Genomic DNA, 25,379 nt, shown 5'->3' on the forward strand with positions numbered 1-25,379 from the left:
GTATTTTACATACTTTATTGGTAATGAAAATATTTCTCAAAGACATGAATCCACTTATAACTTTCTTAGCTGCATCAGAAAGGAAATGAATGTTGTCACTTTCTTCCTTCTTCTTCAATAAATTGAATATTTACCTCATGCCTAAGATAAATTATTTGTCAATAGAATTACTTTATTAAAGTTTAGAGGTTGACATGCTTCAAATATCACAGACCCAGAGGGGTAACAAAATTTGGGAGGAAGGGTGTGCTACTGCAGGACATCCAAGATAAGAAGAAATTAAGAAAGCCAGCTCAGCACAGCTCAGCAATAATACAACAGTAAACACTGAAGGCCACAAGGCTGCCCAAGATAAGAAGCCAGCTCAGCACAACTCAGCAATAGTGGAGTATTAAACACTGAATATATAATAGATAAGTGGAATATATCAAGATTAACAACATATAAATAGTGGTCATCATTTCTGCTTGGTGTGCTGGCTTTGTGGATTTACTTAGCACCCATCTTTGCACAAGTATTTAAATAAACAAACACCTTGGCTCTGTGTGTGATTGCCTTACTGCACACAGGGTGATGCACACTGATTTTTTAGAACAACATACCCACTAAGAATTTAATTATGTCACCAGAAGTAGTAACATTGTCTTAAACACTGCTTTATGTTCTCATGCAGTAGAGTAAAAGAAATAGAAGACTAATGAAGAGCCTCAAGAAGATTTTTAAGAAATAAAAGCATGTAGAATTGTAAAAAAGCTTGACCAATAACACTTCAGAAACCCTGACCTCGAATTATAAAATACAGTAGTATTACACTCAACTCATGTATCAAAATTAGAAGTACTCACAAAAAAGTGTAATTTGCATCTTGCACATCAGTTTTTCTGTTTGCATTGTTGCATTAGATTCAAGGCACAATTATATAGGTTTGTTTTGGTTTTGTTTTTTAATTTAAAAAAGAATACAAAAAATACACTACTAATAAAATGTGAAAAATAGGATTAAATCTGGTATACTTAAATGTCCATTATCAGGTATCTTCTGGGCACGGACCAGAAATTAGTATCACATTGTCCACTCCAATTTCTCCAGTTTTACCCTTCCCACGCTCTGATTCAAAAGTGACCTGTCATAAGAAAAGATATGTATTAAGGGTGAAAATATAGTTTATTCAACCATTTAGCAACTCCTAATTAATTATAATGCTATAAATGAAGAATATTTTATTACAACATAGGACTTAATGACTTGAATCTTTGCCATTTTTAAAGCTTTTGTGCATTATTTGAAATAGATTTAAAATCCTCTGCACAGATTTACAATACCAGATGGATTACTTTAATAAGATTATTTACTTTTATTGTAAAAAATGCAAATTGAGTGAAATCCTCTTATAATAATGTAGTTTCATCACAGCATGTGCTGCTCATGCATTTCATTTACTCAAGACATTACAACTCCTCATTTTTGATCTATTTGGATCCTCAGGTTTTGTGTGCCTCTTCTATATATATTTACACCCTCTCTTATGTATTGAGCATAGTATGTATACTATATATAAAGAGGGGGATTCTTTTTATGAATAGGATGTCTGGGTTTTTTATTTTATATTCTGATTCTCTTTTATTTAAGGGCTTTTCTACATCATTCCAGCTGTGCAAAAGACCTTGAAAAGGGCTCACATTTCCTTTACATTCACCGTATTCAGTTTTACAGTAGGAGCCTTTACACAGCACTGAAAATGTTCCATCACACAAATGGAAAGCAGGCCTCAGAATTTTGAGAAGAACCTGGCTGAAGTCCTGATTGAGGCAGTTTCAGGCATACATCAGTGCCCAGTGTTCCCTGTTGGTACACCCTGCTCCTCTGGTGATGGGCCCCCTTTGATTATACACGATGCCTCCTTTTGCTAGAATGGTCTCAATGCTTTAATTTCATTTTTCTAGGCATGTATGTAGGCTTCTGTTGCATGAGGTATTACGGGCAGATTTTGATTACTTGTGTTAATTTATGATGTGATGCAGTATTTTTACAAAATGACAGAATTACTGGCATCAGTATTCTAACCAACTGGGGTGATTCAGTTCTGAAATTACAACCAAGTGATAACTTTAATGCCCCCTAAAATGTGGGTTCCTGTTTCCCATTTTAGATAAGCCTTTTGGTTGCTGATGCCTATAAAACACTTGAGAATTAGGAAATCAAACCAGCATGTTGGTTATGGTAATTGGCTAATAAACTGTCTTATACTTACACTGTTGGTTGTTTCAGCCCCCTGAAATATCTCTATTTTTCCAGTTCTCCACTTTTCATCTTTTTCTTTGTTCTCTTCCCAGACAGGAGCAGATTTTTTGTTTGCCAAGAACACTCGAAGCTTTCCCACTTTCTCACCAGCAAGCCGGTAACTGAAAATCAGGCAGTAGCTGCTCTTTGGTTTGAGGTCAGTGAGGAGAAGTTTTAAACGCCCCATATCATTCTTGTGCCCCACAAAAGCTGGAACGGCCATGTAGTAGCCATCACCTTGTAAAAAGAAATTTTTTTTTTAAAATTTCTTTAATGCACTTGTGTTATTTATTAGCAATTTGAATATGTTTGCTAAGAAACTAAGGGGAAGCTGAAGGTAGTTTACTTGAATAATTTAAAATCACATTGGAGAAAAGCAGCAGGGAGTGTATTTAGCAAGGAATATACTTGTACTGTTGGAAGTCAGATCAGTTTACAGAGATGAGTTCATATTTCACTAGCAATTACAGTCATTCTTCCTTGCACTATCTTTTGAAAGCAAAACCATCTGTTTTTCAAATGCAAGTCTGAAACATGCTGCTGTGCCTCTGTGGTCAGATGATTTCAGTACTTGAGCTAGGTCAATATTCTCTCCACTGTCCTCCACATTGATGACAAATTCACAAGGGAACTGACAGCTTATTTCCCATGTCCTAGAAGACCAATGAAGTGACAGACACACACAAAGTCTTAAAGGAATAAAACATCTGGGGCCATAAATGAAGTCATAATCAGCAGAAGTTCAGGGAGACAGGATAAGGCCCGGGTAAGGTTTTCCTGGAAGTGACAGCACAGAGAAGGGATTTAGGGAATTATGTGGAGCAGAAGAGGAAGGATTAGTGAAGAAAGACTAACGTGGAAAGACTCTAAGAGGAAGAGAATGTGAGTGTGGGAACTGGTGTAAGCAGCCTGCAGGATCTGTAGGATCCACTGGTCACTACTGCAACAACCTCTGCAACATTTCTGTGTCACAGGGAAAGAGAGATCCTTTCAAACAAATTTGTCCAGCCCCACCTTTTTATGTGCACCCACTCAGCAGCCCCACATTGCTCTCAGGAGCTCTTTCTTAGGTTTCAGCAGGCTCCCATTGGTACCTGTTCATGTATTGTTTTTTCTTGAATAGACCCCTTGCCCTTGGCTTATTCTGAGTTTGTTTTGCAGAGATTGAGATTTCTGAGCAGTTATCCCAGTGATATTTAAACCATGTAGGTGACTACATTCTCACATCCATCAAAATGACAGATGTGTGATGAAATGTCCTACCAATCTTGGAGAGACACAACTAGTTAATAAGGTTTCCATTGCCTTGTAGTTTGCAATTCTGAACAGTTATGTTCTAATAATTTTTCTTACATTTTGATTTATTTGTGTTGATATATATTGCGGATTACTATTTTCTATTGGACATTTCAAAGAAACAATATCCACTCCTAGCATCCTCTGCCCCTTTTCTTCTATTATAAAGATAACACACTGATAGAAAAGAAAAATCCTGGATTCTGTTTCCCCTCCCCCCCTTTTTTGCAGAGGGTAAGCCATCAAATCAGAGCCTATCTAGATGGCAGATATCTGAATACCTCTGTCTCGATCAGCAGGATTCCAGTCAAAGTCATCATCAGCATCTTGTTTCCAGTCACAAACCCCTCGACTGAAGCTGCAATCAACTGAAAAAAAAAATTGGCAGAGATAATAGGAGCACTTAGAAGCATATCCTAAGTACTGTTAAAACATTTTGCTCTTTATTCATACAGTTATTAATGTACAGATCATTCTAAAATTATAATCTGATTTCAGATGGTGTTGACCGAGATGCAACTGCCAAAAATCAAAATATTATGCAATAATCCTTTCTTTAGCTTAGTATCTTTTTACTCACACCTGCACATAAATTTATATGCTGTGACTTCTGTACATTGATGGCCTGCAAATCCCCAAGTATAGGTGGAGCTGTTAGTGTTGAACTCTAGCATCAGGAATTGTTTGAGATCTGCCAGCTTTAGAGATCTCCCTTCTCCATTTGTTATACTGCTGTAGTTGCAATCAGCTCAAGTTCCAGTTCTATCCTTTGGGAGAAACTGGCCTCCCATGAGAAGAATCCCTTACATCAGCACCTGATAATCCAACTACATGGAGCTGGGAATAGCCCAGATCAGTTGACCTTTAGAGCACCCTGAAAAGGGTGTCAGCCAGAGCACACCACAGCCGTCATGACTGTGCAGATGAAAAGCACCACACACACAAAGGGACACTGTGCAGATCAGATTAAGAGTAATACATCAGCCATCTGAATTTCCTCAGAAAGAAGCATCCTTCTTGTTATTTAAATGTATTTTATCATCAGACAGAGACATGCGGTACATGGCATTTGGAGAGCTTTGTTGCCTAAATCCATTGTTTCTGAGACTACTGCTTTCTAAATTGGAAAAAAATGTCAACCAGCACATCTATTTTGTTTGTTTAAGATTATTGTGTGTTATACAATATGTTTTCATTTTATAGACAATAGAAGCTACTTTATTTTTTCATGACTATGAAATTATTCAAGTGAAATTCTGTTGATTCAATTGCAAGTCAAATTCTAATATGGGGAAACTTTCTATGCATGGGTTATAAACAGTAAAAGTATGCTTGGAAAAGGACACATTGGAACTGGTAGCATAGTTTGGCCAGATACTCTCTCCAATGTGTTCACAAAATCTTTGGTTTATGTTAAAGGCTTTTAAACTAGTTCTGACTTGGCTAACACAGGTTGTCACAAAAAGATACAATACACAGGAAAATAATACTGTATGATAAAAGTAAGCCACCTTCTTGCTCTGGTCTCGACACTGGAATTGTCCTCTGTGCCAGGTGAGGGCCAAAGGCAGCTGCTTCTTTTACCTTGGGAGCTAGGGAAAACAGCTTGTCAAGTACTCAGTCATCACAGGAACAGAAAATGGAACTTTATTCCTTTATACCAGCTGACATAATTTATTTAAATAAGTCAATATATGTATTTTCCACTCCACCACAAAACCCATATTCCTAACAGCAATTAGATACTCTGAATTATAAAAATTTGCTTAAATTGCTGTTTTCCACAGCACTGAGCCTTCTAACCTATAAGCACTGGAGCTACAGCTTTATTGAGTTACGCATTCACAAGATAAATTACAGATAAAATGGTGATTTTTCTTCAGTGGCCTGATCTGCTTTCTTGTTATAATGATCAAATGGAACTGAACTCTACCAGACAGCAGGAAGCTGTTTGCCAACAGCAACCTCAAAAAATGGATAATGTCAGAGACTTTGTAATTAGGGCATCAAAGGCCCACAGATCTGCATTCAGGGCAGTGATAGCTGGTGCTGACTGGAAGAGCTGGTAAAGCAGCACCAATGAATGTCAGGGGTGTTCTCTAAGACACTGGCCTGAAAGAGGTGGTTACTCAAGAAGCATTATTTCTCAACCTCAGAGACGAAGGGAAATCCTCTTCTGTCTGGTGAGACAGAGGATTCCATATTCTTGTTTACGCTAAGTGATCTCTAGATTACTATAAGTCATTAAAAATTCTATTATTGTTTGTTTTGTATTATTTTAAGTGATTAATAGATAAGTGCACTCACTAAAGAAATAATCATAAATCTCAACTTCTTTATGCATACCCTGTGAAAATAACTAATCACACATGAGATAAGGGGAAGACTGGCTTCCAGTGTTCTATCCTTTGCAAAGGCATAAACAGGTGATACCTGTGATATGTTCATGACCACCTATAAAAACAGGAGGAGTTTAAAAGAGTCATTTTAGAAGAGTGAGGAAGAAGCCTTTGGATTACTGCTTGGAGAATGTATGAGTGGAAAGCCTGAAACAAATGAAGTTCATTTTTCAGCCCCATCCCATGGGCAGCTGTGCTAAGAAAAGCTATGGAAATTACTTTTCCCTACTCAGCATTGCATCATATATGGAAATGCCAAATATTTTAAAAGTCATTATTTTCACATGGATGCACATTTGTTCAGAAGGGAGGTTTTTTTTCCCATGAGTTTGACTGAGCTAGGGCTTTCCATTTAAATACTCCAACATGCTCACCCATACTCAGTTTTAAGAATATACTCAGAAGCGACTGCAATCCAGAGCCTCCTAGCACCGTAAAGGCTATGCCATCCACTAAACCTTTCTGCTTCTTCAAAAAATTGCTCTGTGTACACCAGTGAAAACACACACTAACAAAGGGGCCTGGAGGCACTTCCAGAAGTGATGAATTGGAGAAGATTCATGCAATCTTATGAGCTTTCTGATGAATTGCCAGGAGCGTGTCATCTCGTGCTGTCCTTGTAGCTTCCCCCTAACCTAGTCCATTGCTTAGATCACCTGGATAATATTCATACTTAAGGCAAGAATTAATATACATCTTCCTCCAAATCAATTTTTGTTTACATAGACGCATTTAGGAATAGACACATCCAGATTGGTGTTACGTTTACTCTCAAACCATAAACTTGGCCTTGTACTTGGTGAAAGAGGCTCAGACTGTGAAAACCTTTGCCAAAATGAAGACAGCTATTAAAATATGATCAGTTCTGGAAAGAGTGGAGTGATTTAACAGAAGACAACAGCTGCCAGAATGATTTATTTGTTAAGTTATTGAATTATACTTGAATTCACTTGAGAGAGATACGTGCAGGTGTAGCCATGTGCTATGAAGCGAAGAGCTGTTATGGACAGAAAAAGACTCCAGTTTTGTTTCCAAATCTATTTTTGTTTTCAGTCAGGCATTACAATCAGGTTTTGCACTTACTGACAGATATCAGCTGCATATTATGAGAAACTGCAAGCTTCAGCTTACAGAAAGGTTTCAAATATACCTTATGTTTGAAAAGTACCTGTATTTTATTCAGATCGTCCTCACACACAGCCAGGATCCAAAGTTCACTCCCTCATAAGTAATAGGCAGGAGTCATAATTAATTTTTTTAGCTCTTCTGCTATCAAATGGTCTTGTAAAAAGGCAGGTCTCCTCTCATGGTCCCTAAGAACAAGCTCTCACCAGAAAAAGCACACATATGTTGCACTCTAGGCACAGCAGAGTCCATCCTTCTTTCTGTACTGAGGATGCCCTCCCATCAATTTATATGCAACAACAGCTAATATGTAATATCTACATACAAACCCCTTCATATCATGGTGCCACATGTTCTTAACCACTGATGTCATCAAACCCATTAAAAAAAAACAAAACCCAGAAAAACAGAGTGGGCACTGCAAAAAAAAAAATCAAGAAGAATATAAGACGTAGTAAATTTCACTCAAGCTTCCTATGTATATGGTATACCACTAGGATGGACTCACAGGAATATACCATTTCTCTGCTACCATATCCTGCTCTGAAACAATTCCATTTGCCAGAAGTCATGTATAGCTATGAACTGAGCTGTGGTCTGAGCATTAATAGCTCACAGAGTGGTGGAATTACCAGAAAAGAATGAGAGCAAACATCATGATTAACTAAGGGAGTTCTCTTGTTCAGCATCAAGAGCTGTGAAGCCATAAGGGAAACAGTCCACTTTTAGTACTGCTAAATATTAATCCCTCTTTATCATTCTTGATGCTACTGAAGTGAGTGTCTCTGTGTAATAAAATAGCTACATGATACGACAGGATTTCTAAGCATGATGTGAATTTCATAAACTGATGAAGTACAGAATATAGAATTTAGTTGCATTTGGCAATATCATTCTGAATTACCAGTGATAGCCAAAAAGCACTAAAATGTTAGAAACTGTCAGAATTAAGGTTGTGCTTAGTTATTTCAGTGGAGCTTGAGTGTAGCATCTCTGCAATCCTTGCTTATATAACCAAGTCCTTTGGCCCAGCTCTCTGTGTCTTCTCCCATATGCAGAAAAGGCATTTCTCATGTAATAAAGAGCTTTCCAATACTTTTCCAATACTGCTCTCATTTTTACTAAATTATTTTATAATAATGAATAAATCATTAGTGATGAATATTACTATCAATAAATAATTAGCTTATCAATAAATAAATACTGCTATTTATTAAACTGCACCTTTCACAAGAGGACACATTATTCTTCCACATTGGACAAGGCAAGAATCCCATGGAAAATAGTAATTTGAAGGAATTTCAAATTGTATCATAAGATACAAAAATATAAGAAAAAAATCTAAATTTTCATTGATGACCGTAATTTTGACATTTCTTACATGTTTTGGGCTTCACTTTGCTGTCTTTTAACTATTGTGTGGGTTATAAAAAAAAAGTCGGTAAATAGCAATTCTCATGAAGGTCCAGTATTTTGGTAGTTGGGCCTATTTTAACAATTTCCATCTCCATATATTTCCCTTTTCTCCTACAATATTTTTCTATGGCTCCCTATGTATTTATTATGTAGTAAAACTACTATGATAAAATAATACATCAATTTAAAGAGACTTTTTTATCTTTTCCTAACTAACTACTCTTCCCAGAAGATAAACAATACCAATATTAATAATACAAAAGGCAGATGCTATGTGAATACTTGAGGAGATTATATGAAGGAATTTAATATTGTAGTAAAGGAATCTGCTGAATAGACATCAACAAAGAAAGGAAAAAATGTGAAAATTTATGAACTGTAAATTTGAGCTAATGATGTTCTCTGAAAGATCACTCAATATCATTAAAATTGAAAGTGTTTTTAAAGCCAAATGTTCAAGCAATTAAGCGCCTGAATCATGACTGAATTTTTAAGGTAACAAAGATCAAGTACACCACATGGAAATTTAAGAGGAAGGAAAACACGGTATCCTGAAATGAAAATGAAAATGGCACAATGCTTTAAGTCCCTGAATCACAGTTGGTGTCAAACAAGAAAGCCACAGATAATACAGAGTTCACAAACTTAATGAAACTACATCTTGGGCACGCTGCTATCTCTGCATGAAGCAGCACACCAACTTTCTGCCAGAATCTCCTCGCAAAATAAAATCTCTCTAACAAATTCAGCATATGAATCTCACATCTATAAGGGAAAATTCTGGTCAGATGTGACTGGAACAAAGGCAGTATAGGCAAAACTACAGATGAACCACAATGCTTTAATATTTTCAAGCAGTAATATTCATTGTTACTGCTGTCAGCTGTAGCGGTAATTTTTGTAGAAACAAGTAGACTCTACCTCTCTGCCTAGCCCAGGTATATAGTGTTCAAATGCCCTGGTTTGGTTGGGAATGCCCTGGAAAAAGAATCTCACCAATCATCATGACAACAATATATTATTTTGACTCCGTATGGACAGAGGATTTTCCATGTGTGCCCTCACTCAAATTGAAATCTGGAAAATTAGTGCATTCCAACTAGCGTAGCACAGAGTACTCAGCTGGAAGGTTGCATAGTCCACCCTTTGCAATTGCCTCAGGTCCCGTAGCCCGGTACAGGAGAACGAGTTCTCCTTGCATCACCAGGCAGAGACAGCAGAGACCTTTGTCCTTCCAACCAAAACCCAGGGTGGCCCTACCCTGTGGGCAGTATTCCTAGCAATCCTTCCTGACCTGTGCGAGCAGGCTGAAAAAGACACCTGTTGAGATGTCTGAGATCCATCCATCCATCCATCCATCCATCCATCCATCCATCCATCCATCCATCCATCCATCCATCCATCCATCCATCCATCGTGTCCTCATTTGTCTTGTGGTGGGAAGTGCAAAACATGCCTTTTACTGCAAAGCATCTTCCTAAGCAGTCATCCCAAATCCATAATGTTGCATGAGGCTTTTCTCTCCCTTTCCATCTGCTTTTCTTGAACCTTATATTGTTCCTGTCAGTCTACCTGCACAGCCTGGCCAGATCCCTTTAATAGCAGTGCTGCCCTTCAATTAATGGGTCATTCTCCCCATTTTGGTATTGTCAGCAAACTTGAAACATGCCATCAGCATTTACTGTTAATATTTGCAGGAAGGGAGGAGTTTGGTAAGCAAAGTCCTGATTTTGTTCTGTTTATCAGCTCTCTAGCATAATTTGAGGAAGCCATATTAGTCTATATCCTCAACTTAAACTGAAACAGGCCAATTACCAATGAAAACAAAGAAAGAAGGCAATTTTAGGAGAATGCCTTTGGCAAGGAAGCTTGTGTTCTCCACTGTATTAAGTTAATAATTACAATTTTTCTTGGCTGTCTTATAGAATTACAATATTACAGACCATTTTTTCCAGAGGACTTTAAAATTATCCTTCCTTTAAAAAAATATATACTTATCTCTCTTTCCAGGTTAAATATCAATAAACTGAATGCTAATTTATTTTTCTCATTTTTATTATTATAATTTGAATTGCTGTGGGATAGTATTTTCTATACTTTGGAAAGAGAAAATTTAATGAATGGGATATTGAACATGTGTGTTCTTCATCGTAATTATTTTTTCCACTACCTTGAAGAATGTTTGACTGAGACAACTGTACTAAAACCCAGTTACAATAATAGAATTGCTTGGGTTGGAAGAGACCTTGAAGATCATCTAGATCCAATATGCTGTACAATTTCTTGCTGTGTTTTTCAAAGTCTTCAAATGTATTTTCAAAGCATTAACTAGAACCTAACCATCCTATGATTCTATGATCCATTTTCTACAAGTAAATTCTGATAAAGTGTAATGTTTTGTGATGATTTTTTAGTTCAGACATATTTACATTGAAGCCAGATATTTTAAAAAACAAATAAACTTACAAAAGACATCCCCTCTAAGGCTTCGCTCATCAATTTGATTTTCAAAATCGTCCTTCTCCTCTTCATCTGACTCTTCAGCCTCCTCTTCTGCAGCAGCTGCAGTTTCTTCCTCACTGTAGCTCCCACCAAGATCAATACCACCTTCATAGTCCAGCAACTGCACGTGGGTCTTAGAAGGTGGGGTTACAGCTGCTTCTGGGATTGCATTCTTAATTGTTTTATGCTTTTTCACACTGCTTTTTTGTGCAAGAAGTTTCTTAATTGTGTCCTTAGCTGTTCCAGGGCTTCTTGCAATTTCCTTCACTGACTTTTCAGGGATAACTAGAACCAAGAAGAAAATAGAAAATATTAATCTAAGGAATCATTCAGCAATGACAATGTTTTTAAATGGGGCTGTGGTGTCCTTTACAAGGTCCAGAGAGCCACAGAATTAAATTCTCTACTATGAGATGTAAGTTCAGGCACATGTTCAGCTCTGTACTACTGACAGCTCTGTCTGAGTTACAGTGAAAAGACCAAAGCAACCCTCAGTAATGATGTCTTTGGACTCCTGTGTAGCATAGCAGTAACACAGACCATACAGCCCCTTACTCAAATTATTTTTACACTGGAGCTGAGGCAAAAAACCCCAAAAATCCTTGTTCAGGTTTTGGACTAAACTTGTCCATGGAGATGGGATCCTCTGCACAACAACTGCAGCCTAATAATAATGAGCATTTCTCTTGTCTTTTGTGAACTTCTCTGGTCTAATTTTCTTGCCATGGCAGGCTGGAAGTTACTGAAATGGAGGATATTTTGAGAAGATATACATCAACTCCTCCATCATATTTCTTTTAGCTCTTATTTAATTGTAAGGGGCAACCACCAAAATTCAGAGAAGAATCCAAAAATGCCAAATTGCAATCCCAAGATGGACTAGAACATAAATGTAACATTTCCTGAGAATTTACCATTTTATGACTCCTCTTGGACGTGAAATACTGTATCTTATAGTTTTGGATAAAGTGGTGTTATTTTAATTATTCTGGAATTATCCTTTTGGATACTACTATCAAATGTTGTGCACAACCATGTCCTAAACTACTGACAAGTTTGAGTCTTTTATGTGAACTACCTAGGGAACAATGAAAGCTGAGCAGTTCCAGTGTGCTATAAAAAAGCTCTTTCATAAAGAGAAACATAAACTGCTTCCCATCTTTGATTTTCAATCAGTATTGATGCTGCAGTGCCTACAGTCTTTTAGGATTAAAAATTATGGTGGAAGACAGCTATTTTTATTTCCCTCTGCTTCTGCTGTCTAATGATTATATTATCAGGGCAAGAATATGTTCCTGTTTTGCTCCTCACTTTGTATTTATGAACATTTTATAGTAGTACTTTGAGACAGATGGACTGGACTTGGAGCCTTGCGTAGTACAATATTCTCTGTGCCTCTTTTCATGAAGATACAGCAGAAGAAAAAACACTAGTAAATAAAATAGAACTGCAGTCTAGTAGAAAAAGAGGAAAGTTCTCTGAATTTATATTCACTTCTGGAAAATACAATCCTATCACTGTGAATTTGTCACATTTTATTTATGGTAAGTACAGCTACATGCTATTTAGTATGTCAGAAAAAAATTCAGACTCTTGGTGTGCTCACTGTAGCATTTAGGTGGTTTTGAGATTGCTGTTGGAGTAAACAGATGCCAATAAAATGAAAGTCAAACTTGAGGATTTGTTCTTCCTTCTTTTGGATAAAACTTATAGGCTTCTTTGTCAAATACTTGCAAATAAGCTCTTTACTAATACTCCACTAAGTATCCTCTGGAGGGTGATGTCATAAAGGATGTAAGTTTCCCTAGGTCAAAACTCAGAATTCAGCAATAAGAATTAACAGGATAGCTTAATTCCAAACAAATTTCCTCTTGACTATCAGTAACAAGAAACTTCACCCTTTTCACAGAGGGGCTATGGGGATTTTCAAGGCTACAGGATTGACTGCTCAGCAAATCTGAACATCTGCTTTTGGTTTCTGCTTTGAAGTTTTCTTCACAAAATGGAAAATTCTTACAGTTCACCAAAATAACCTCTGTGGTGTCAGAAAACCAATCTCCTTGTATGTGCAAAATTTAGCAGAGTGGAAAATCAGCTGACAAGAGTGACAAAAATAGGGGGATGAAAAGGTATAAATTCCCATGTGCTTGCAGACTCCAATTTGCTGCTGTGCTATGAAAATCTCCATCCTTGTGGAGACAAAGACTCTAGACACTATGCATAGTTCAGGACACAGCACTAGTCTCCTTCCAACTTTCATTCATCTTTAGAGTAGCCAGAGGTGTAGATTTAAGGCTTTTTATATCTAGCCATAAATTGCTGGAGGACTAATGCAAAGGATGCAACACCTTAAACTCTGTCTGTTCTTTTGAATCCATGGCCTGTGGACTTGCCTGAATGAGCAGCTCACCTTCTATGGTGCTCTGGGGTGCTACACCTGAGGCAGTGATTTTTCAGGACCCTTTGCCTCAATATACATAGATAAATGCAGACATGTTGGTCACAAACACATGTGCACTTATCTGTCCATGTGACCACAGAGAATTTTGGAAAAAGTGCAAAGAAATGTATTCTTTTGCATTTTTGAGTATTCCACCTCAGCTCAGCTCTTCCTTGCCTACCTTTGATTAGGAAGGATGCAGTTTCTGTTTATTGCCCTAATATGGAAATAACTCCATTTTCAAAGGTATTTTCTTTCTTTGAAATAGAGAGAATTAGAAGTAGAAAAACAAAGGCAAACAGTGGCTGAGGGCTAAAATAAAAGTTTTCTGTCATCTGAAAAACTCACAGAAATTATACAAAATTATAAACCTGCAGAAATGGATTGGTGTAGGTTGTTTAATGACCAAGTTGTGAAAGTTGAGTTGAAAAAAATACATAAAGAGTATATGCCAACACTGACTGTGCTGCAGACAGACGAGTCTGTTTTCCTTCCACACACCCTGTGAGTGCAGCTGGTTCTGGCCCTGACCATCCAGGGGATGCAGTCAGACAGCTTGCTCTGCACTCCAGCAGGAACCCCACTGCTTCCACCCTCACACCTCACAGAGCATTTAAAAACCTGGTGAGAGACAAGCCCAGGAGATTGGCTTACAAATCCTTTCATAGCTCCCTTTATAGCTTCTCTGTATCAGAGCTGAAGAAGTCTTGAGGGAGACAGACAACAATCTACCACCTGTAGGTGGAATCTGTAGATGTGAGTAAAGATAAGCATGACATACTTCCAGAAATCATTCTAAAAGTTATCAACCTCTTTTAGATGTTCTTAAGAGAGTCTGAAAGCTTTCATAGATAGGTTAAAAGACAGATTCTGGGCTAGTATTTTGTTCTAAGCACCATGGAACATCATCTACCAATATGTGACGCTACCCTATTTAATTTCTAAAATTTTTACTGTCTTATTTAGGGAAGGATACTTTGAGAAATCAGGGCAAGTTTTTTACACTGGACTGTGCTTCATACATGACTATACCAGCCAGCAAGGCATCTAGTAGGATATGTGTGGTGACAAAAGCCTAAGTGTTACTCACTGAAGAGTGACAACAGTATTTGACTCCATACTGAAATAAATTTTAAGAATATCAGCAGTGATATGACAACAATTGTTTCTGAAGCTTTGAAACTTTATTATGTCAAACCAACCTTTCTCAAGATTGGCAAGTTAATAAGAATGCAAAGTTATATATAGGGTCTAAGGGTTACCCTATCAGCAAAAAATGGATGAGTAATACAAGAGGCAGAGAGAGAGCCAACATGAATTTTTATTGACACTTGATACCCAGCAAAGTAACCTCTGCCTCTAGCTGGGCGATAACAGGAATGTTATTGTTGAGCTCCTTAGAGTGATACCTCTAGACTTAAATATAGTAATCCTTTTTCCTGTTATTTTGTAAGACCAAAAAAAGTGAATCAAAAATAGGTTATTTTTTTCCCTAGGAATCTTAATTGCTTATGGAACCTTGTGAGACTCTATTCTTAAATAAAAGCTGAAATATAAATAAAAGCATGTGGCAGGGGAAATGTGGGTTTTCAATGCACAAAAGGAAATCAGGAAACACATGAACCTGAGAACAGCAACAGATTGCAGCAAGATAGGGGCCAGATGTGGAAATGACTAGGACCCTTTTAGGGATTGCTCAAATCTGTCCATCCCTATGGATTCTCAAACATGTGTGCTACAGACTGTTCAGAAATGGTCTCCAATGTTTCACAGATATAGCAGTGTTAAATGGTAAAAGGGTGCCTTAATAATCACAGGTCATATCACCAGCAGCAGTGTTTGCAGCCTGACATTTCAGCAGCTTTCTCCAAGGCAGTGTATTGACATAGAAATCGAATGAAAGAATTTCCACCACCTTCTTTGCAAAGATGAATTATATATTATGTCAATTATTAGGTTATTTGATAGCATGAGATGTAGCCACAGGAATTTCATTATAAGCAATGTGCTTAATTGCTCTCCTTTCATAATCCAAAAATTACGCTATATATTAAAATAGTTTTCATTTTTTGAAAAAAGCAAATACTGATTCCATGGTAGCCAGTTTTTTTTTTATATACTAGAGACAATTGCTATTAAGAACTAATGCTTCCCTGTGAAAACAGGATTCCATCTCTGTGGGAATAATTATGTGGAGTACTGGAGTCTTATTTAAGAAGGTTTTTGTTCAGCTGCAGCACAAGCCCTGCTGGGAACTGGAATGGGCCACAGGAACTGTAGGCATTGTCACCAAAAGAAGTGTGAAGCCACAGCCTTCAGTTCCTAAACCCCCAAGATGGTGTCCTCATCCCATTAAACCCCATAGCAAATTTTCTTTTTGCTGCATTAAAGGCAAAGCTTTTCCACAATTGCCATATGACATGGAGAACATTCAGTGTTTCACTTTTGGCTGGTACATCCAATTGTTTGTGTCACTGTTTGAAAAAAACATTTTCCCCAGTGGCAAGACACGTTCTGTCCCTGTGAGTTACACTGGTCAGATGTTCTTGAGGATTGCAGTAAAAGTCAGCTATTGAAACAGTCAGAGCTAAAAGAAACTCCTCCATTTCCCTTTAAAATATAAGGTATATGTGGGAGAATTACCACCAGAGAAACCAGTCTCTATTTAGCATCTCTGCATTTCAGGGTTTACCTACTGCTGATTGTATTTTAATCTTCTCTTTCTAGCTGGACCCTCAACTTTTGACCTGCCTGTGGCTCTGATTGCTCTCATTACTGCATGTTATTCTTCTATCCTCTCATAATGAATCTCTTTTTCATTTAGTGTGTTAAGTTCTATGAATGGCATGGATCCTCTCTCTGCTAAACAACAAATGGATTTCTGTAACTGGAAATATGACAGGAGGAAGTAGGCAGAGGGCAAACGATGTAAGAGAAACATCCATGAGACGATAGGAAACAACTGACTTCAGGACTGATTTTTTTTACAGGGCTAGACATCAAAAAATTTCTTTCCACAACTGAAAATATTTCTGTTATTTATATGTAAGCAATCATTGTTGTTGAATTGTTTTTGCTTGATGAAAGAGTATTTTATGCATGGAGTTAGTCAAAAAGAAATGAATTAGTCAAAAACTATGCATGGAGTTAGTAAAAAAATTTCTCTGGAAATTTTTTACCTTCTCATTAAAAAGGCAAATGAAAAAAAAAAACCAAACAAAACCCCCAGACTATTTTTCTCAGAGACGTATTTGTTTAACATTTCACCTGTGGTGCACTTTGTTTTAACAAAACCATACCAAGATGTGTCATGTCAGTTTTCTTTGATGCCCAATCAAATGCATCCTTCCATTTCAGTGAGCTGCAGTGACATATCACAAGAGGTCTGGTCCAGCAAGGAACCTGGCTCATAACATTGAATTTGAGTAGAAGAATGCTCTAAACAGCTCTGCTGTGGTAATCTTGTCCATATCAAATGGTTCAGTAACAGCTAGATTTTTGTGTGTTTATTTTTGCTTGTTAAAAGTTAACATTTTTTTACTGAAAGTTGAAACTTAACAAAATGGTGCTCTCCTGTACAGGGCCACGAGTTGGACTAGTGGGTCCTGTGCAATTCAAAATATTCTGTGAAAATATTAATTTATCAATGTGTATTGGAAGTTTAAATCGCTACCATAATGGGAATAGGAACATGAACAATAGAGGGACTCAGAGAACATCTGTGACCATGAAGTATAATCATAACACATATCTGATCAAGCATTAATTGAAAAGATTTATATATTATGTAGACTTCATCTGCTACAGACAAAAACTTTTAAAATGTTTGAGCAGAGGTTAAGTGTCCTCTTGAGGAAAACATCTTTAATGATGTTGCAGGAGAAACATCTGCCAGGATTAACAAAGGTATAAATTAAAAGGTTCATTTTAAATATAAAGACAAGGACAGCCTTTCTTTCTTTCTTTCTTTCTTTCTTTCTTCTTGAAGGGTCATATTCAGTTAAAGTAGGAAATGACAGCTTTATAGGACGTCTTCCATATTCAATAGATAAACAAAGTGAAAAGAATTTAACAGAGAAGTCACAGCTTTTCTCCATTTTCTCATTTTTTGCTAAGTTAGCTTTCTGGAAGGGACAGCACATCCCTCCAAGCAGCTAACCTTGGGAATTCATTGAGAAATCACAGTAGATTTTTTAAAATTATTTTCTCTGTTTCTTCAAGACAAATTAATTTCTCTGTTCTACTTGCAGTTCCTAGAGATGAGACTTGAAGACTTACAGACAAAATTAATTTGAACAAGGGATACTTGTATTGACTATGCTGTGAGTCATGCAGTTAATATGTTATTTTGTGGAGAGGTCTTGCTTGGTTGGTATTGCAGCACTGTTCAGCATGACTTTTCTGAGAACATGCCTTGTAATGATCAATTATTGGAGAAAAACAATACAATTCCTGCCATCCAGTGGTACTCACCAGCACAATCAAACCCACTGCCTCGGTAGCCCTGCTTACACTTGCACTGGAAGGATCCTGGGGTGTTGAGGCACTCTGCATGGAGGTTGCACCTGTGTGTGTTTGTCACACATTCATTTACATCTGGGAGGAGATAGAAACGCTTCAGTGAAAGCTGTGCTGAAACCCAAGGCTCCTGGCAGCCTGTTTGTGCCCCCATCTCATCCAGGTACTTTAAGCACTAATGTTAGACCAAGCCAGAGCAGTGGCCATCAGAGGCAGAAGGATTCACCCTAGGACAGAATGCTTGGTGTCACTCCAAACACACAGATGCTGGCGTACGCATCCATGGAAAATGTCCATCCCAGTAAAGACAAGGTGAATGCACTGATTTTCTGACTGAGGACAGGATTCAAACTACAGGTTACACATGCTCTTCTATTAGCAAAATGCACAAAGCACCAAGAGAATCGGTGACAGCAGTTAAAGAGCTCACCAAAACATTCTCATTTTTTAATTCACTGTAGAAAGAATGCAAAGGAAGGTAACCCTGAGCATGCCAAGATGTCAAGATCTTTAAGCTGCCTCTCACATTCCAGCATATATATATATGATGCTGCATGAAAAAAAAGTTATAAGGAAAATTCAGTAGAAAATACTACATTCAACTCACAGCAAAATGTACAGGCACCAAGAATATTTGATTTTATTCCATTACAAAGAGGTTTCTGATTTATTCCACATGAGGGAGTCATGTTGGTGCACAAATGTTTGTACCACTCACATTTTACCCAGATTGCATCATTTTTAGCAGCTGACAGGTCCTCTCATAATGTAAGTCAGCAAACAAACAAGTAGCAGGAAGACTGACTCAAAAGTCTGGTGTGTCTGAAAGTGAGATTTAGGTTTGCAAATAAAATCCTCACCACTGAGACCATTCTGATTTTTCTCCCATGCATACGTATGAGAAAAAAAAAAATATTTTTCTCACTTGAAGTCTCTTGGGGTTTGCAGACATGAAATGCAAACTTAAGTCTCCAAACCTACCTTATGATCTTCCTCCCACTCCTCACTTCCAATATCAATTAAATATAAACAAATCCCATTAGTTCTCTTTCTTATGCATGTGTAGTAGTTCCAACACTTCCAGGCCCTTGTGTAGTCAACAGCTTGAAGATTACTCCTGCAGCACCTGCTGCAGTAACTTATATTTTGCTGTTCTTCCAGCATTCAGCTAATGGATTGAAACAGGAGTTAAGCATGCTTTGACATTTGTTTTAGCACCTGAGCATGTCAAGATAACTTTTTGCCTGTATTTATTTTTGTTAGGAAGAAAATTGTTCATGCAACAGAAACCTGAAAATAATTGAAACCTACTATTTCCATTCTGTTTTTTTCCCCTCAAGTTCTGTTCAAACCATCCAAATAACTGTTTTTACAGTCATGAAGACACTTACTTCACATTCCTCAATAACGACATGGAGAAAGGAAAAAAATATAGTGAGACTGCTTATTCATCACAGTTTGAAACCAAGACAACAAAAAATGGTTCTTTAACTAAACCTTTACCAGAAGTAGCATTTTTTTAGTCAACAGTTGCCAACTTAGAACAAGCTCTTGCACATCTTGACTCAACACAATGAGGGAATTTAAATTGCAAGTGCCAGTGATTTTGTTTTTCATAAGGCTACAGAAAAAAAAAAACCCCAAAAAATAAAAAACCAAAACAGAGAAAAATTCAAAGTCCCATCAAGAACATTCTTAGTGTGACACCTTTTACCCATTTCTGAGGCAGCATCCCCAGGACAGGACAATGTGCTGGGGGCAACCACAGGGAAGATGTGCTCTGTGGGAATAAGAAGAACGAAGAAGGAACATCCATGGGCTAGCCCTTACCTGCACAGCTGTACCTGCCACTGGTGTATTTCAGTTCATATCCCAGCTGGCACTTGCAGTAGAAGCTTCCAAATGTGTTGACACACCTGCGGTTGTACGAGCAGACAGCTTTGCCAGTGGAGCATTCATCAATGTCTACAGCAGGAGAAGGGATGCTGGTCAGACCCATGAGAAGGTAAAATAGGAAAAAACTCACTGGGATTTGCATGAGACTGATTTGTTCTTGGCTGTCACAGATAAACTTAATAAATAAATCTTATATTTTCACATTTGGTGATGGCTTTGTCACGTGTTCTTATGAGTGAAGCAGTGAAATGTGAACTAACTTTATGGAAGAACACAGTACCAAGTATTATAAGCAATGATTTCTTCATCACAGGAAACTCACAGGTAATGTTGAGGGTTCTGGAGAAAAATTGAGAAGTTTGTACTGTGGGTCATCACAATAAAAGAAAGCCCTATCCAAACTAAATGCCCAAATCCTATAATACATTATGTCAGCAGGGCAGCTTCCTGCAGGCAAAGCACAGTAATTAATGGCCTCATACCAATAGGGAGAAACCAAATCTGTGGATGACTCTAAATCATGTCAAAACATTGCATTATTTACTGGGGATGAGAGTTATCCAAAGAATCGCATGGCCAATAGTTCAAGAAAAAATATTTTTTTTTAAATATTAAAACTTTACATCACACTGAGAGTAACAAAAAGCATTATTAAGTCAGCAAGGAGGGTTAACTACTTCCTAAGCTTTCCCCAGAATCTTATGGCTTTTTATGGGGATCCTGAAGAAAAGAAGCTGAGAGTGAGATCTCTAAACATACCAATGCATGTCCTTCCATTTGGTCCCAGCTGAAGGCCACCTGATGGACAGAGACACTGCACCTGCCCTTTGACTTCTTCACATCCATATTGGCAATTCACCATGGCACATGTCCTAGAACCTGAAAACAGTATTTAAAATAACAAGAAGAGCAAAATTCTAGGCAGGAATCACACAATTTAAAGTTAGACATGGATAAACACAGAAATTAATCAGAACAAGAAAAATCCCTTCATTATAAATAATATATAATTATATATTATATATATAATTATAAATTAACATATAAAAAATTCAGGAGTCTATGAGATATTTTCTACAAACAAAACCCTCTCACCAAAAAATCAGAAGCTTCTTCCGGTCTGAAAAATCAGGTTGGCTAAAAAAGCAGAATGATTTCCATTTCATGCTGACTTAAAGACAAAGAATGTAGGTAGAAATACCTATTTTCCTAAGTTTAGATAAGCCTTAGATCATACAGCAAATGTTTGCAAGAACAGTTTACAGCAACTGTCAAAAGCATATTAACACAGATAAAATAAATCAGTTGTGGAGCACAGAAAGGTAAAGCAAGGAAGAATGGCATGAAATTCAGCACAGTAAAAAGTAATCTGTATTGGTGCTTTGCTTGAATACATTCATCCTTATTCAACAGATGAACTGGCAGGACTATACACTGAGATCATACTAGCTGTTCTTCATCTGAAGCAACACTATCAAGGACTTTTACTTCTGTCAGGACCAAAACACCTCTGAAGACCAAAATATAAGTATGACCTCGTTTACTTTACCCAGCAACTACCAAACAGGAAGCCTCTTTCAGCTGTGACAGTACCAGAGAGCAGGGGCAAAGACCCTATCCTGAATAAACTGAATCAGTTCATCACAAGAGGAAAATCTGCTGGGATTAGATGTGATTAGATGATCGTGGTGTGCCTTTTCCATCAGCTCTATTACTTACTTGCACATGTGCCATCTGGCATGAGCGTGTACCCGTTGAGACAATAGCACTTGTAGCTGCCATGTGTGTTCATGCATCTGTGCTCGCAGGGACGTGGCTTCAGTCCACATTCATTCAGATCTGCAGAAGTCATTGGAACTGAGTGAGTGCTGGGCTTTTATACATATATTCATGCATAGAGGTGGATAATATTGCCTAATGTGTGGAGTTCCCCAGAGTGAAATTGTCTGGATGGAAAATAAAGCCAGCCCCTTGCAAGAAGAGAATTTAGCAGACCATCTGGCTGAAAGACTGCTAGTAAAACCTACATACACAGACCTCTACACTTGAAAAGTTAATGCAAACTCTGGCCACATCTGGCAGCTTGTTAGGAAGAAGTGGAGGGGTGGAGAGAATCATAGTTAATCTTTTTTTGGGAGTTTTTTAAATGGATTTTTTCTGGTTCTAGCCCTCCAGTTGACCTCTGTATTAGAAAAGCAAAAACATGAGATTAAGAATAGCAAAACAGTTTGAGATAAAGTGAAACAAAGATTTTTACTTTAATTTTTCTGAGCTACACACCGGTACCAAGGTTATCAGTAGCAGAAATGAAATACAATTTATGATAATAATTATGTGACTTTAAAAGGATCTCAAAAATCTCAAAATCCTGAGAATAAAACATCCTAAATCCTTCTCAAAATCCAGGATTTAAAGGCTTTTCAGAAACTAAATAAATTTCAAATTCCCAACATCTATCCTTCACAGGGAGAAAATGAGAATTCTAAAACGTTTATTTGTGTGGTATAGGGTGAGTAGTGCTGACAATGATATTTGGCCTATGACAAGGGGACAACATCTGTGGTTTTCATTTCCACGGCCTAACACCTCTACCTCTTGTAAGTAGTAAATAGTTCCATCTATTAGTAAATAGATGGAACTCATTAATAGAATGCACCAGCATATGCAGCCCATTCAATATGTGTTTAGACCGATAACATAATTTCAGTATAGATGCAGCTCTCCAAGGAAGCACTGAGCTTGTGCAACTCCATTTCCAATGGGAGAAGCATCTGTTCTTGTGCCACACCCTGCAGACCACAGGAACAAAGCCTCCAGGCCATTCAAAGCACAGACTTTGTGGAGGTGCACAAGTGCTTGTTACAGCTCAGTCCAGGGAAGAGAGAGGGTTGCATTCTCTTATTCTCACAGGGTCTGTTTGAAAAAGGACAATCTGTCTGTTTGCAAATCACACTGGATTGTTGTGCTGCTGTGACTCCACTAAATAACTAAGACTCTCTTAACAAAGAAACTACAGAGCAAACTAGACCACAAAAGTTATTCCACATAAACCATACATTTTCAAAAGTGCTTATCTGTACCTATCTCTCACAATGCACAGATAGCATACACAGCTCTAAAAAAGAACCTATGGAGATAAGGCTGATGTAGCTCAGACTTGATGGCAGACTAATACAGTCCCCTTATCTCTGTTATTTTAGTTAGCTCATGTTGAGCTTGCTCAGCAGGACATTCTGCTGTAAGGACAGACCAAGGCTACATCTGCCAGTAAATTACAAGTGGATATTAACACTCCTGGCTGATGGAACATGACCACCTACACAGCCATACTGTTGAAACAAACAGCTCTTGGACACTCCTGGCCAGTACCAGCCACCACCCCACTGAAAAATTCCTGCTGCTGCTTCAGAAGGTAGAAAAGCCCAGGAGGTAACAGGGAGTCTGTGCAGTGCTTCCTCTGAGCCTCAGCCTCAGAACTGCTGAAGTGCACAGGTGATCAGGTTGCCTATGGAGAGCATGTCAAATGTACATGGAGTTACTGCACAGAAAGCACATAAAAGCTGAGGGCTTCTCTGTTGCCTTTTAGCACATTTCAGCTGCCAAATAATTTTTGAGGTTAAACTTCTGTGTTTAGAGGCTGAAGTTGTAAGTGGTACTTATATATCTATTACATATAGCCACAGTTGCTGTTTCTCTTCCCTCTCTAGTGTACTGAGGAGTTAATTTCTTTCCCTGTGAGAAACAATAAAAGATGGATTTTACCAAAATACTTAATAGCACATCTTTAGGGCATCATACAAACAGCCCAGGCAGATTGATAAATTATACGTCTACAAATACATCTTTCTGACTAGAAGATTAATTTGAAAAGAAACATGGGCTGCTAGTTAAGACAATAACATGGGTTATAACATGAAATTGGCTTCCATCTCTTCTGATACCTTCCCATATAATCTCTCCGTACTTTAATCCTCTGACTATAAACATGAGTTTGCCCTTGTCATCAGCCCACAGGAGATAAACCATATAGGTTCAAACTTTTGTCTGCTGAAGGAGTCTTAGAGCTTGCCTGGGATGCTGGAGATGCAAAAGTCTTAAATTCTTAAGTTCTTCTACATAAACAAGAAAATATCCTGGTTTACTGCTTTGGAAGATGGCTAAAACCATAGTACAAGATAAGGAAACAAAACCAACAGGCTCCTTTCTGGAGCATATGCACAAACCTTGATTACAGGTTTTCCCTGTAAATCCAGGGAAACATTTGCATTTGTTTGGTCCCATGCACTCGCCATACTTGCAACCATGTCCACAGGTAGCTGGTGGAGTCAGGCAGAGAAAGGAGAGAGAAAAAAAAAGTTAGAAATATTCTATTTGAGAACTTTTTCCCTGCTTAGTTGCCTAAAAGGTTTTGCACAAGTTCAACAGCTTCCACACCTCTCCCTCCGGTGTGAGCCCAGTAACTACTGATTAACACTTTGTGCTTGAGAATAGTAGCACTAACATTAATTACAAGAATTTAATTTTTTCCAGGTTTGTAAAGACAAAAGGTCTCTTCCTTTTATTTTTTCCTTTATTTTTTCCTTTTTTTCCAGCAATGCTTCCAAGCCACATTTAGTTTTGTACTCTTGCCTTTTTCCTTTCTTTAGGAAGCCTATGTGAGAAGCAGCTGGCCAGCAGCTTGAATTGCTACGCTTGGCATCTGGAGCAGGAAAGAGGCAACAGCACTCTCCTAGAGCCAAAGGAGACACATAATCCTATAGACGTTTACAGTCTTGGATCTCCTCAGTTACAGCTGAGGAACGTGTCTATCCCATGGTGGAACATCCAGAGCACATCTGTCATCAGGCAACTGTCCTTAGCACACATCCCAGACAGTATATTTGCATCATGTTTACAATAATTTGAGAGGGCTACATTTACCCTGGATGCATTAAAAAGCAACTCTAAGTCCTCTGGATCATCAATCAGAAATTAAATGCTGACTTTTATAAGCCTTAAGGTTTCTGAAATCACTTTAATTGTCAGCATGGGGGTTATTCAGAAAGAGCAAACATGGATTTTTGGGACTATCTCTGAGGAAACAAGGAAAGAGTGTGAACCAAGATGTGAATCTTTATTCCTTATGTAGTTAAGCTGATCTGTAAACTACAGGAAAGTTTAGTTACTATATGGTAAAATTAATATTAAAATTAATTTTTCTGAATTCAAGTATCTTCCCTATATTAACAGCTACATTCAGATATATTGAAGTTACTAACTCTGCAGACTGAGGCATTTTTCTACACTTCTTCCATCCCTGAATGCAATGTGCCACACTGCAAGACCAGCTTGCTCCCCTGGGATCCAAAGCATCTCTGCTTGGGATGTTCTCCCATGGCATGGACACATTTCTCTTCTGTAACTGAGACTGCAAAAGACCAGCTTACAGTGTTAGCACTGAAGCAGTGAATACCAGCACATCTGGATTTACAATGCAGAATTACATTCTAGGTGGCTTAAAGTGATTT

At 37.8% G+C, this 25,379-nt stretch overlaps 1 protein-coding gene across 2 annotated transcripts in view; it reads right to left on the reverse strand.

Annotated features, from left to right (window-relative positions):
- Window positions 1-25,379, reverse strand: part of EGFL6 (EGF like domain multiple 6) — a 30,611-nt gene continuing 5,232 nt past the window's right edge. Inside the window, exons 3-12 of one of the 2 annotated variants that reach the window (XM_064407688.1) lie at window positions 24,096-24,188; window positions 21,592-21,711; window positions 20,632-20,751; window positions 19,807-19,941; window positions 17,932-18,054; window positions 10,983-11,303; window positions 5,088-5,168; window positions 3,858-3,944; window positions 2,252-2,517; window positions 1-1,123 (exon numbers count right to left, since the gene is read on the reverse strand). In XM_064407688.1, the coding sequence (XP_064263758.1) occupies window positions 1,028-1,123; window positions 2,252-2,517; window positions 3,858-3,944; window positions 5,088-5,168; window positions 10,983-11,303; window positions 17,932-18,054; window positions 19,807-19,941; window positions 20,632-20,751; window positions 21,592-21,711; window positions 24,096-24,188 (1,442 nt within the window). In that variant the 3' untranslated portion in view covers window positions 1-1,027. The remainder of the gene's footprint in view (window positions 1,124-2,251; window positions 2,518-3,857; window positions 3,945-5,087; window positions 5,169-10,982; window positions 11,304-17,931; window positions 18,055-19,806; window positions 19,942-20,631; window positions 20,752-21,591; window positions 21,712-24,095; window positions 24,189-25,379) is intronic. The other variant, XM_064407689.1, reaches the window with a different exon arrangement.

Source organism: Passer domesticus, chromosome 2 (genome assembly GCF_036417665.1).
Source record: "Passer domesticus isolate bPasDom1 chromosome 2, bPasDom1.hap1, whole genome shotgun sequence".
In the NCBI taxonomy this organism is placed as follows: domain Eukaryota; kingdom Metazoa; phylum Chordata; class Aves; order Passeriformes; family Passeridae; genus Passer; species Passer domesticus.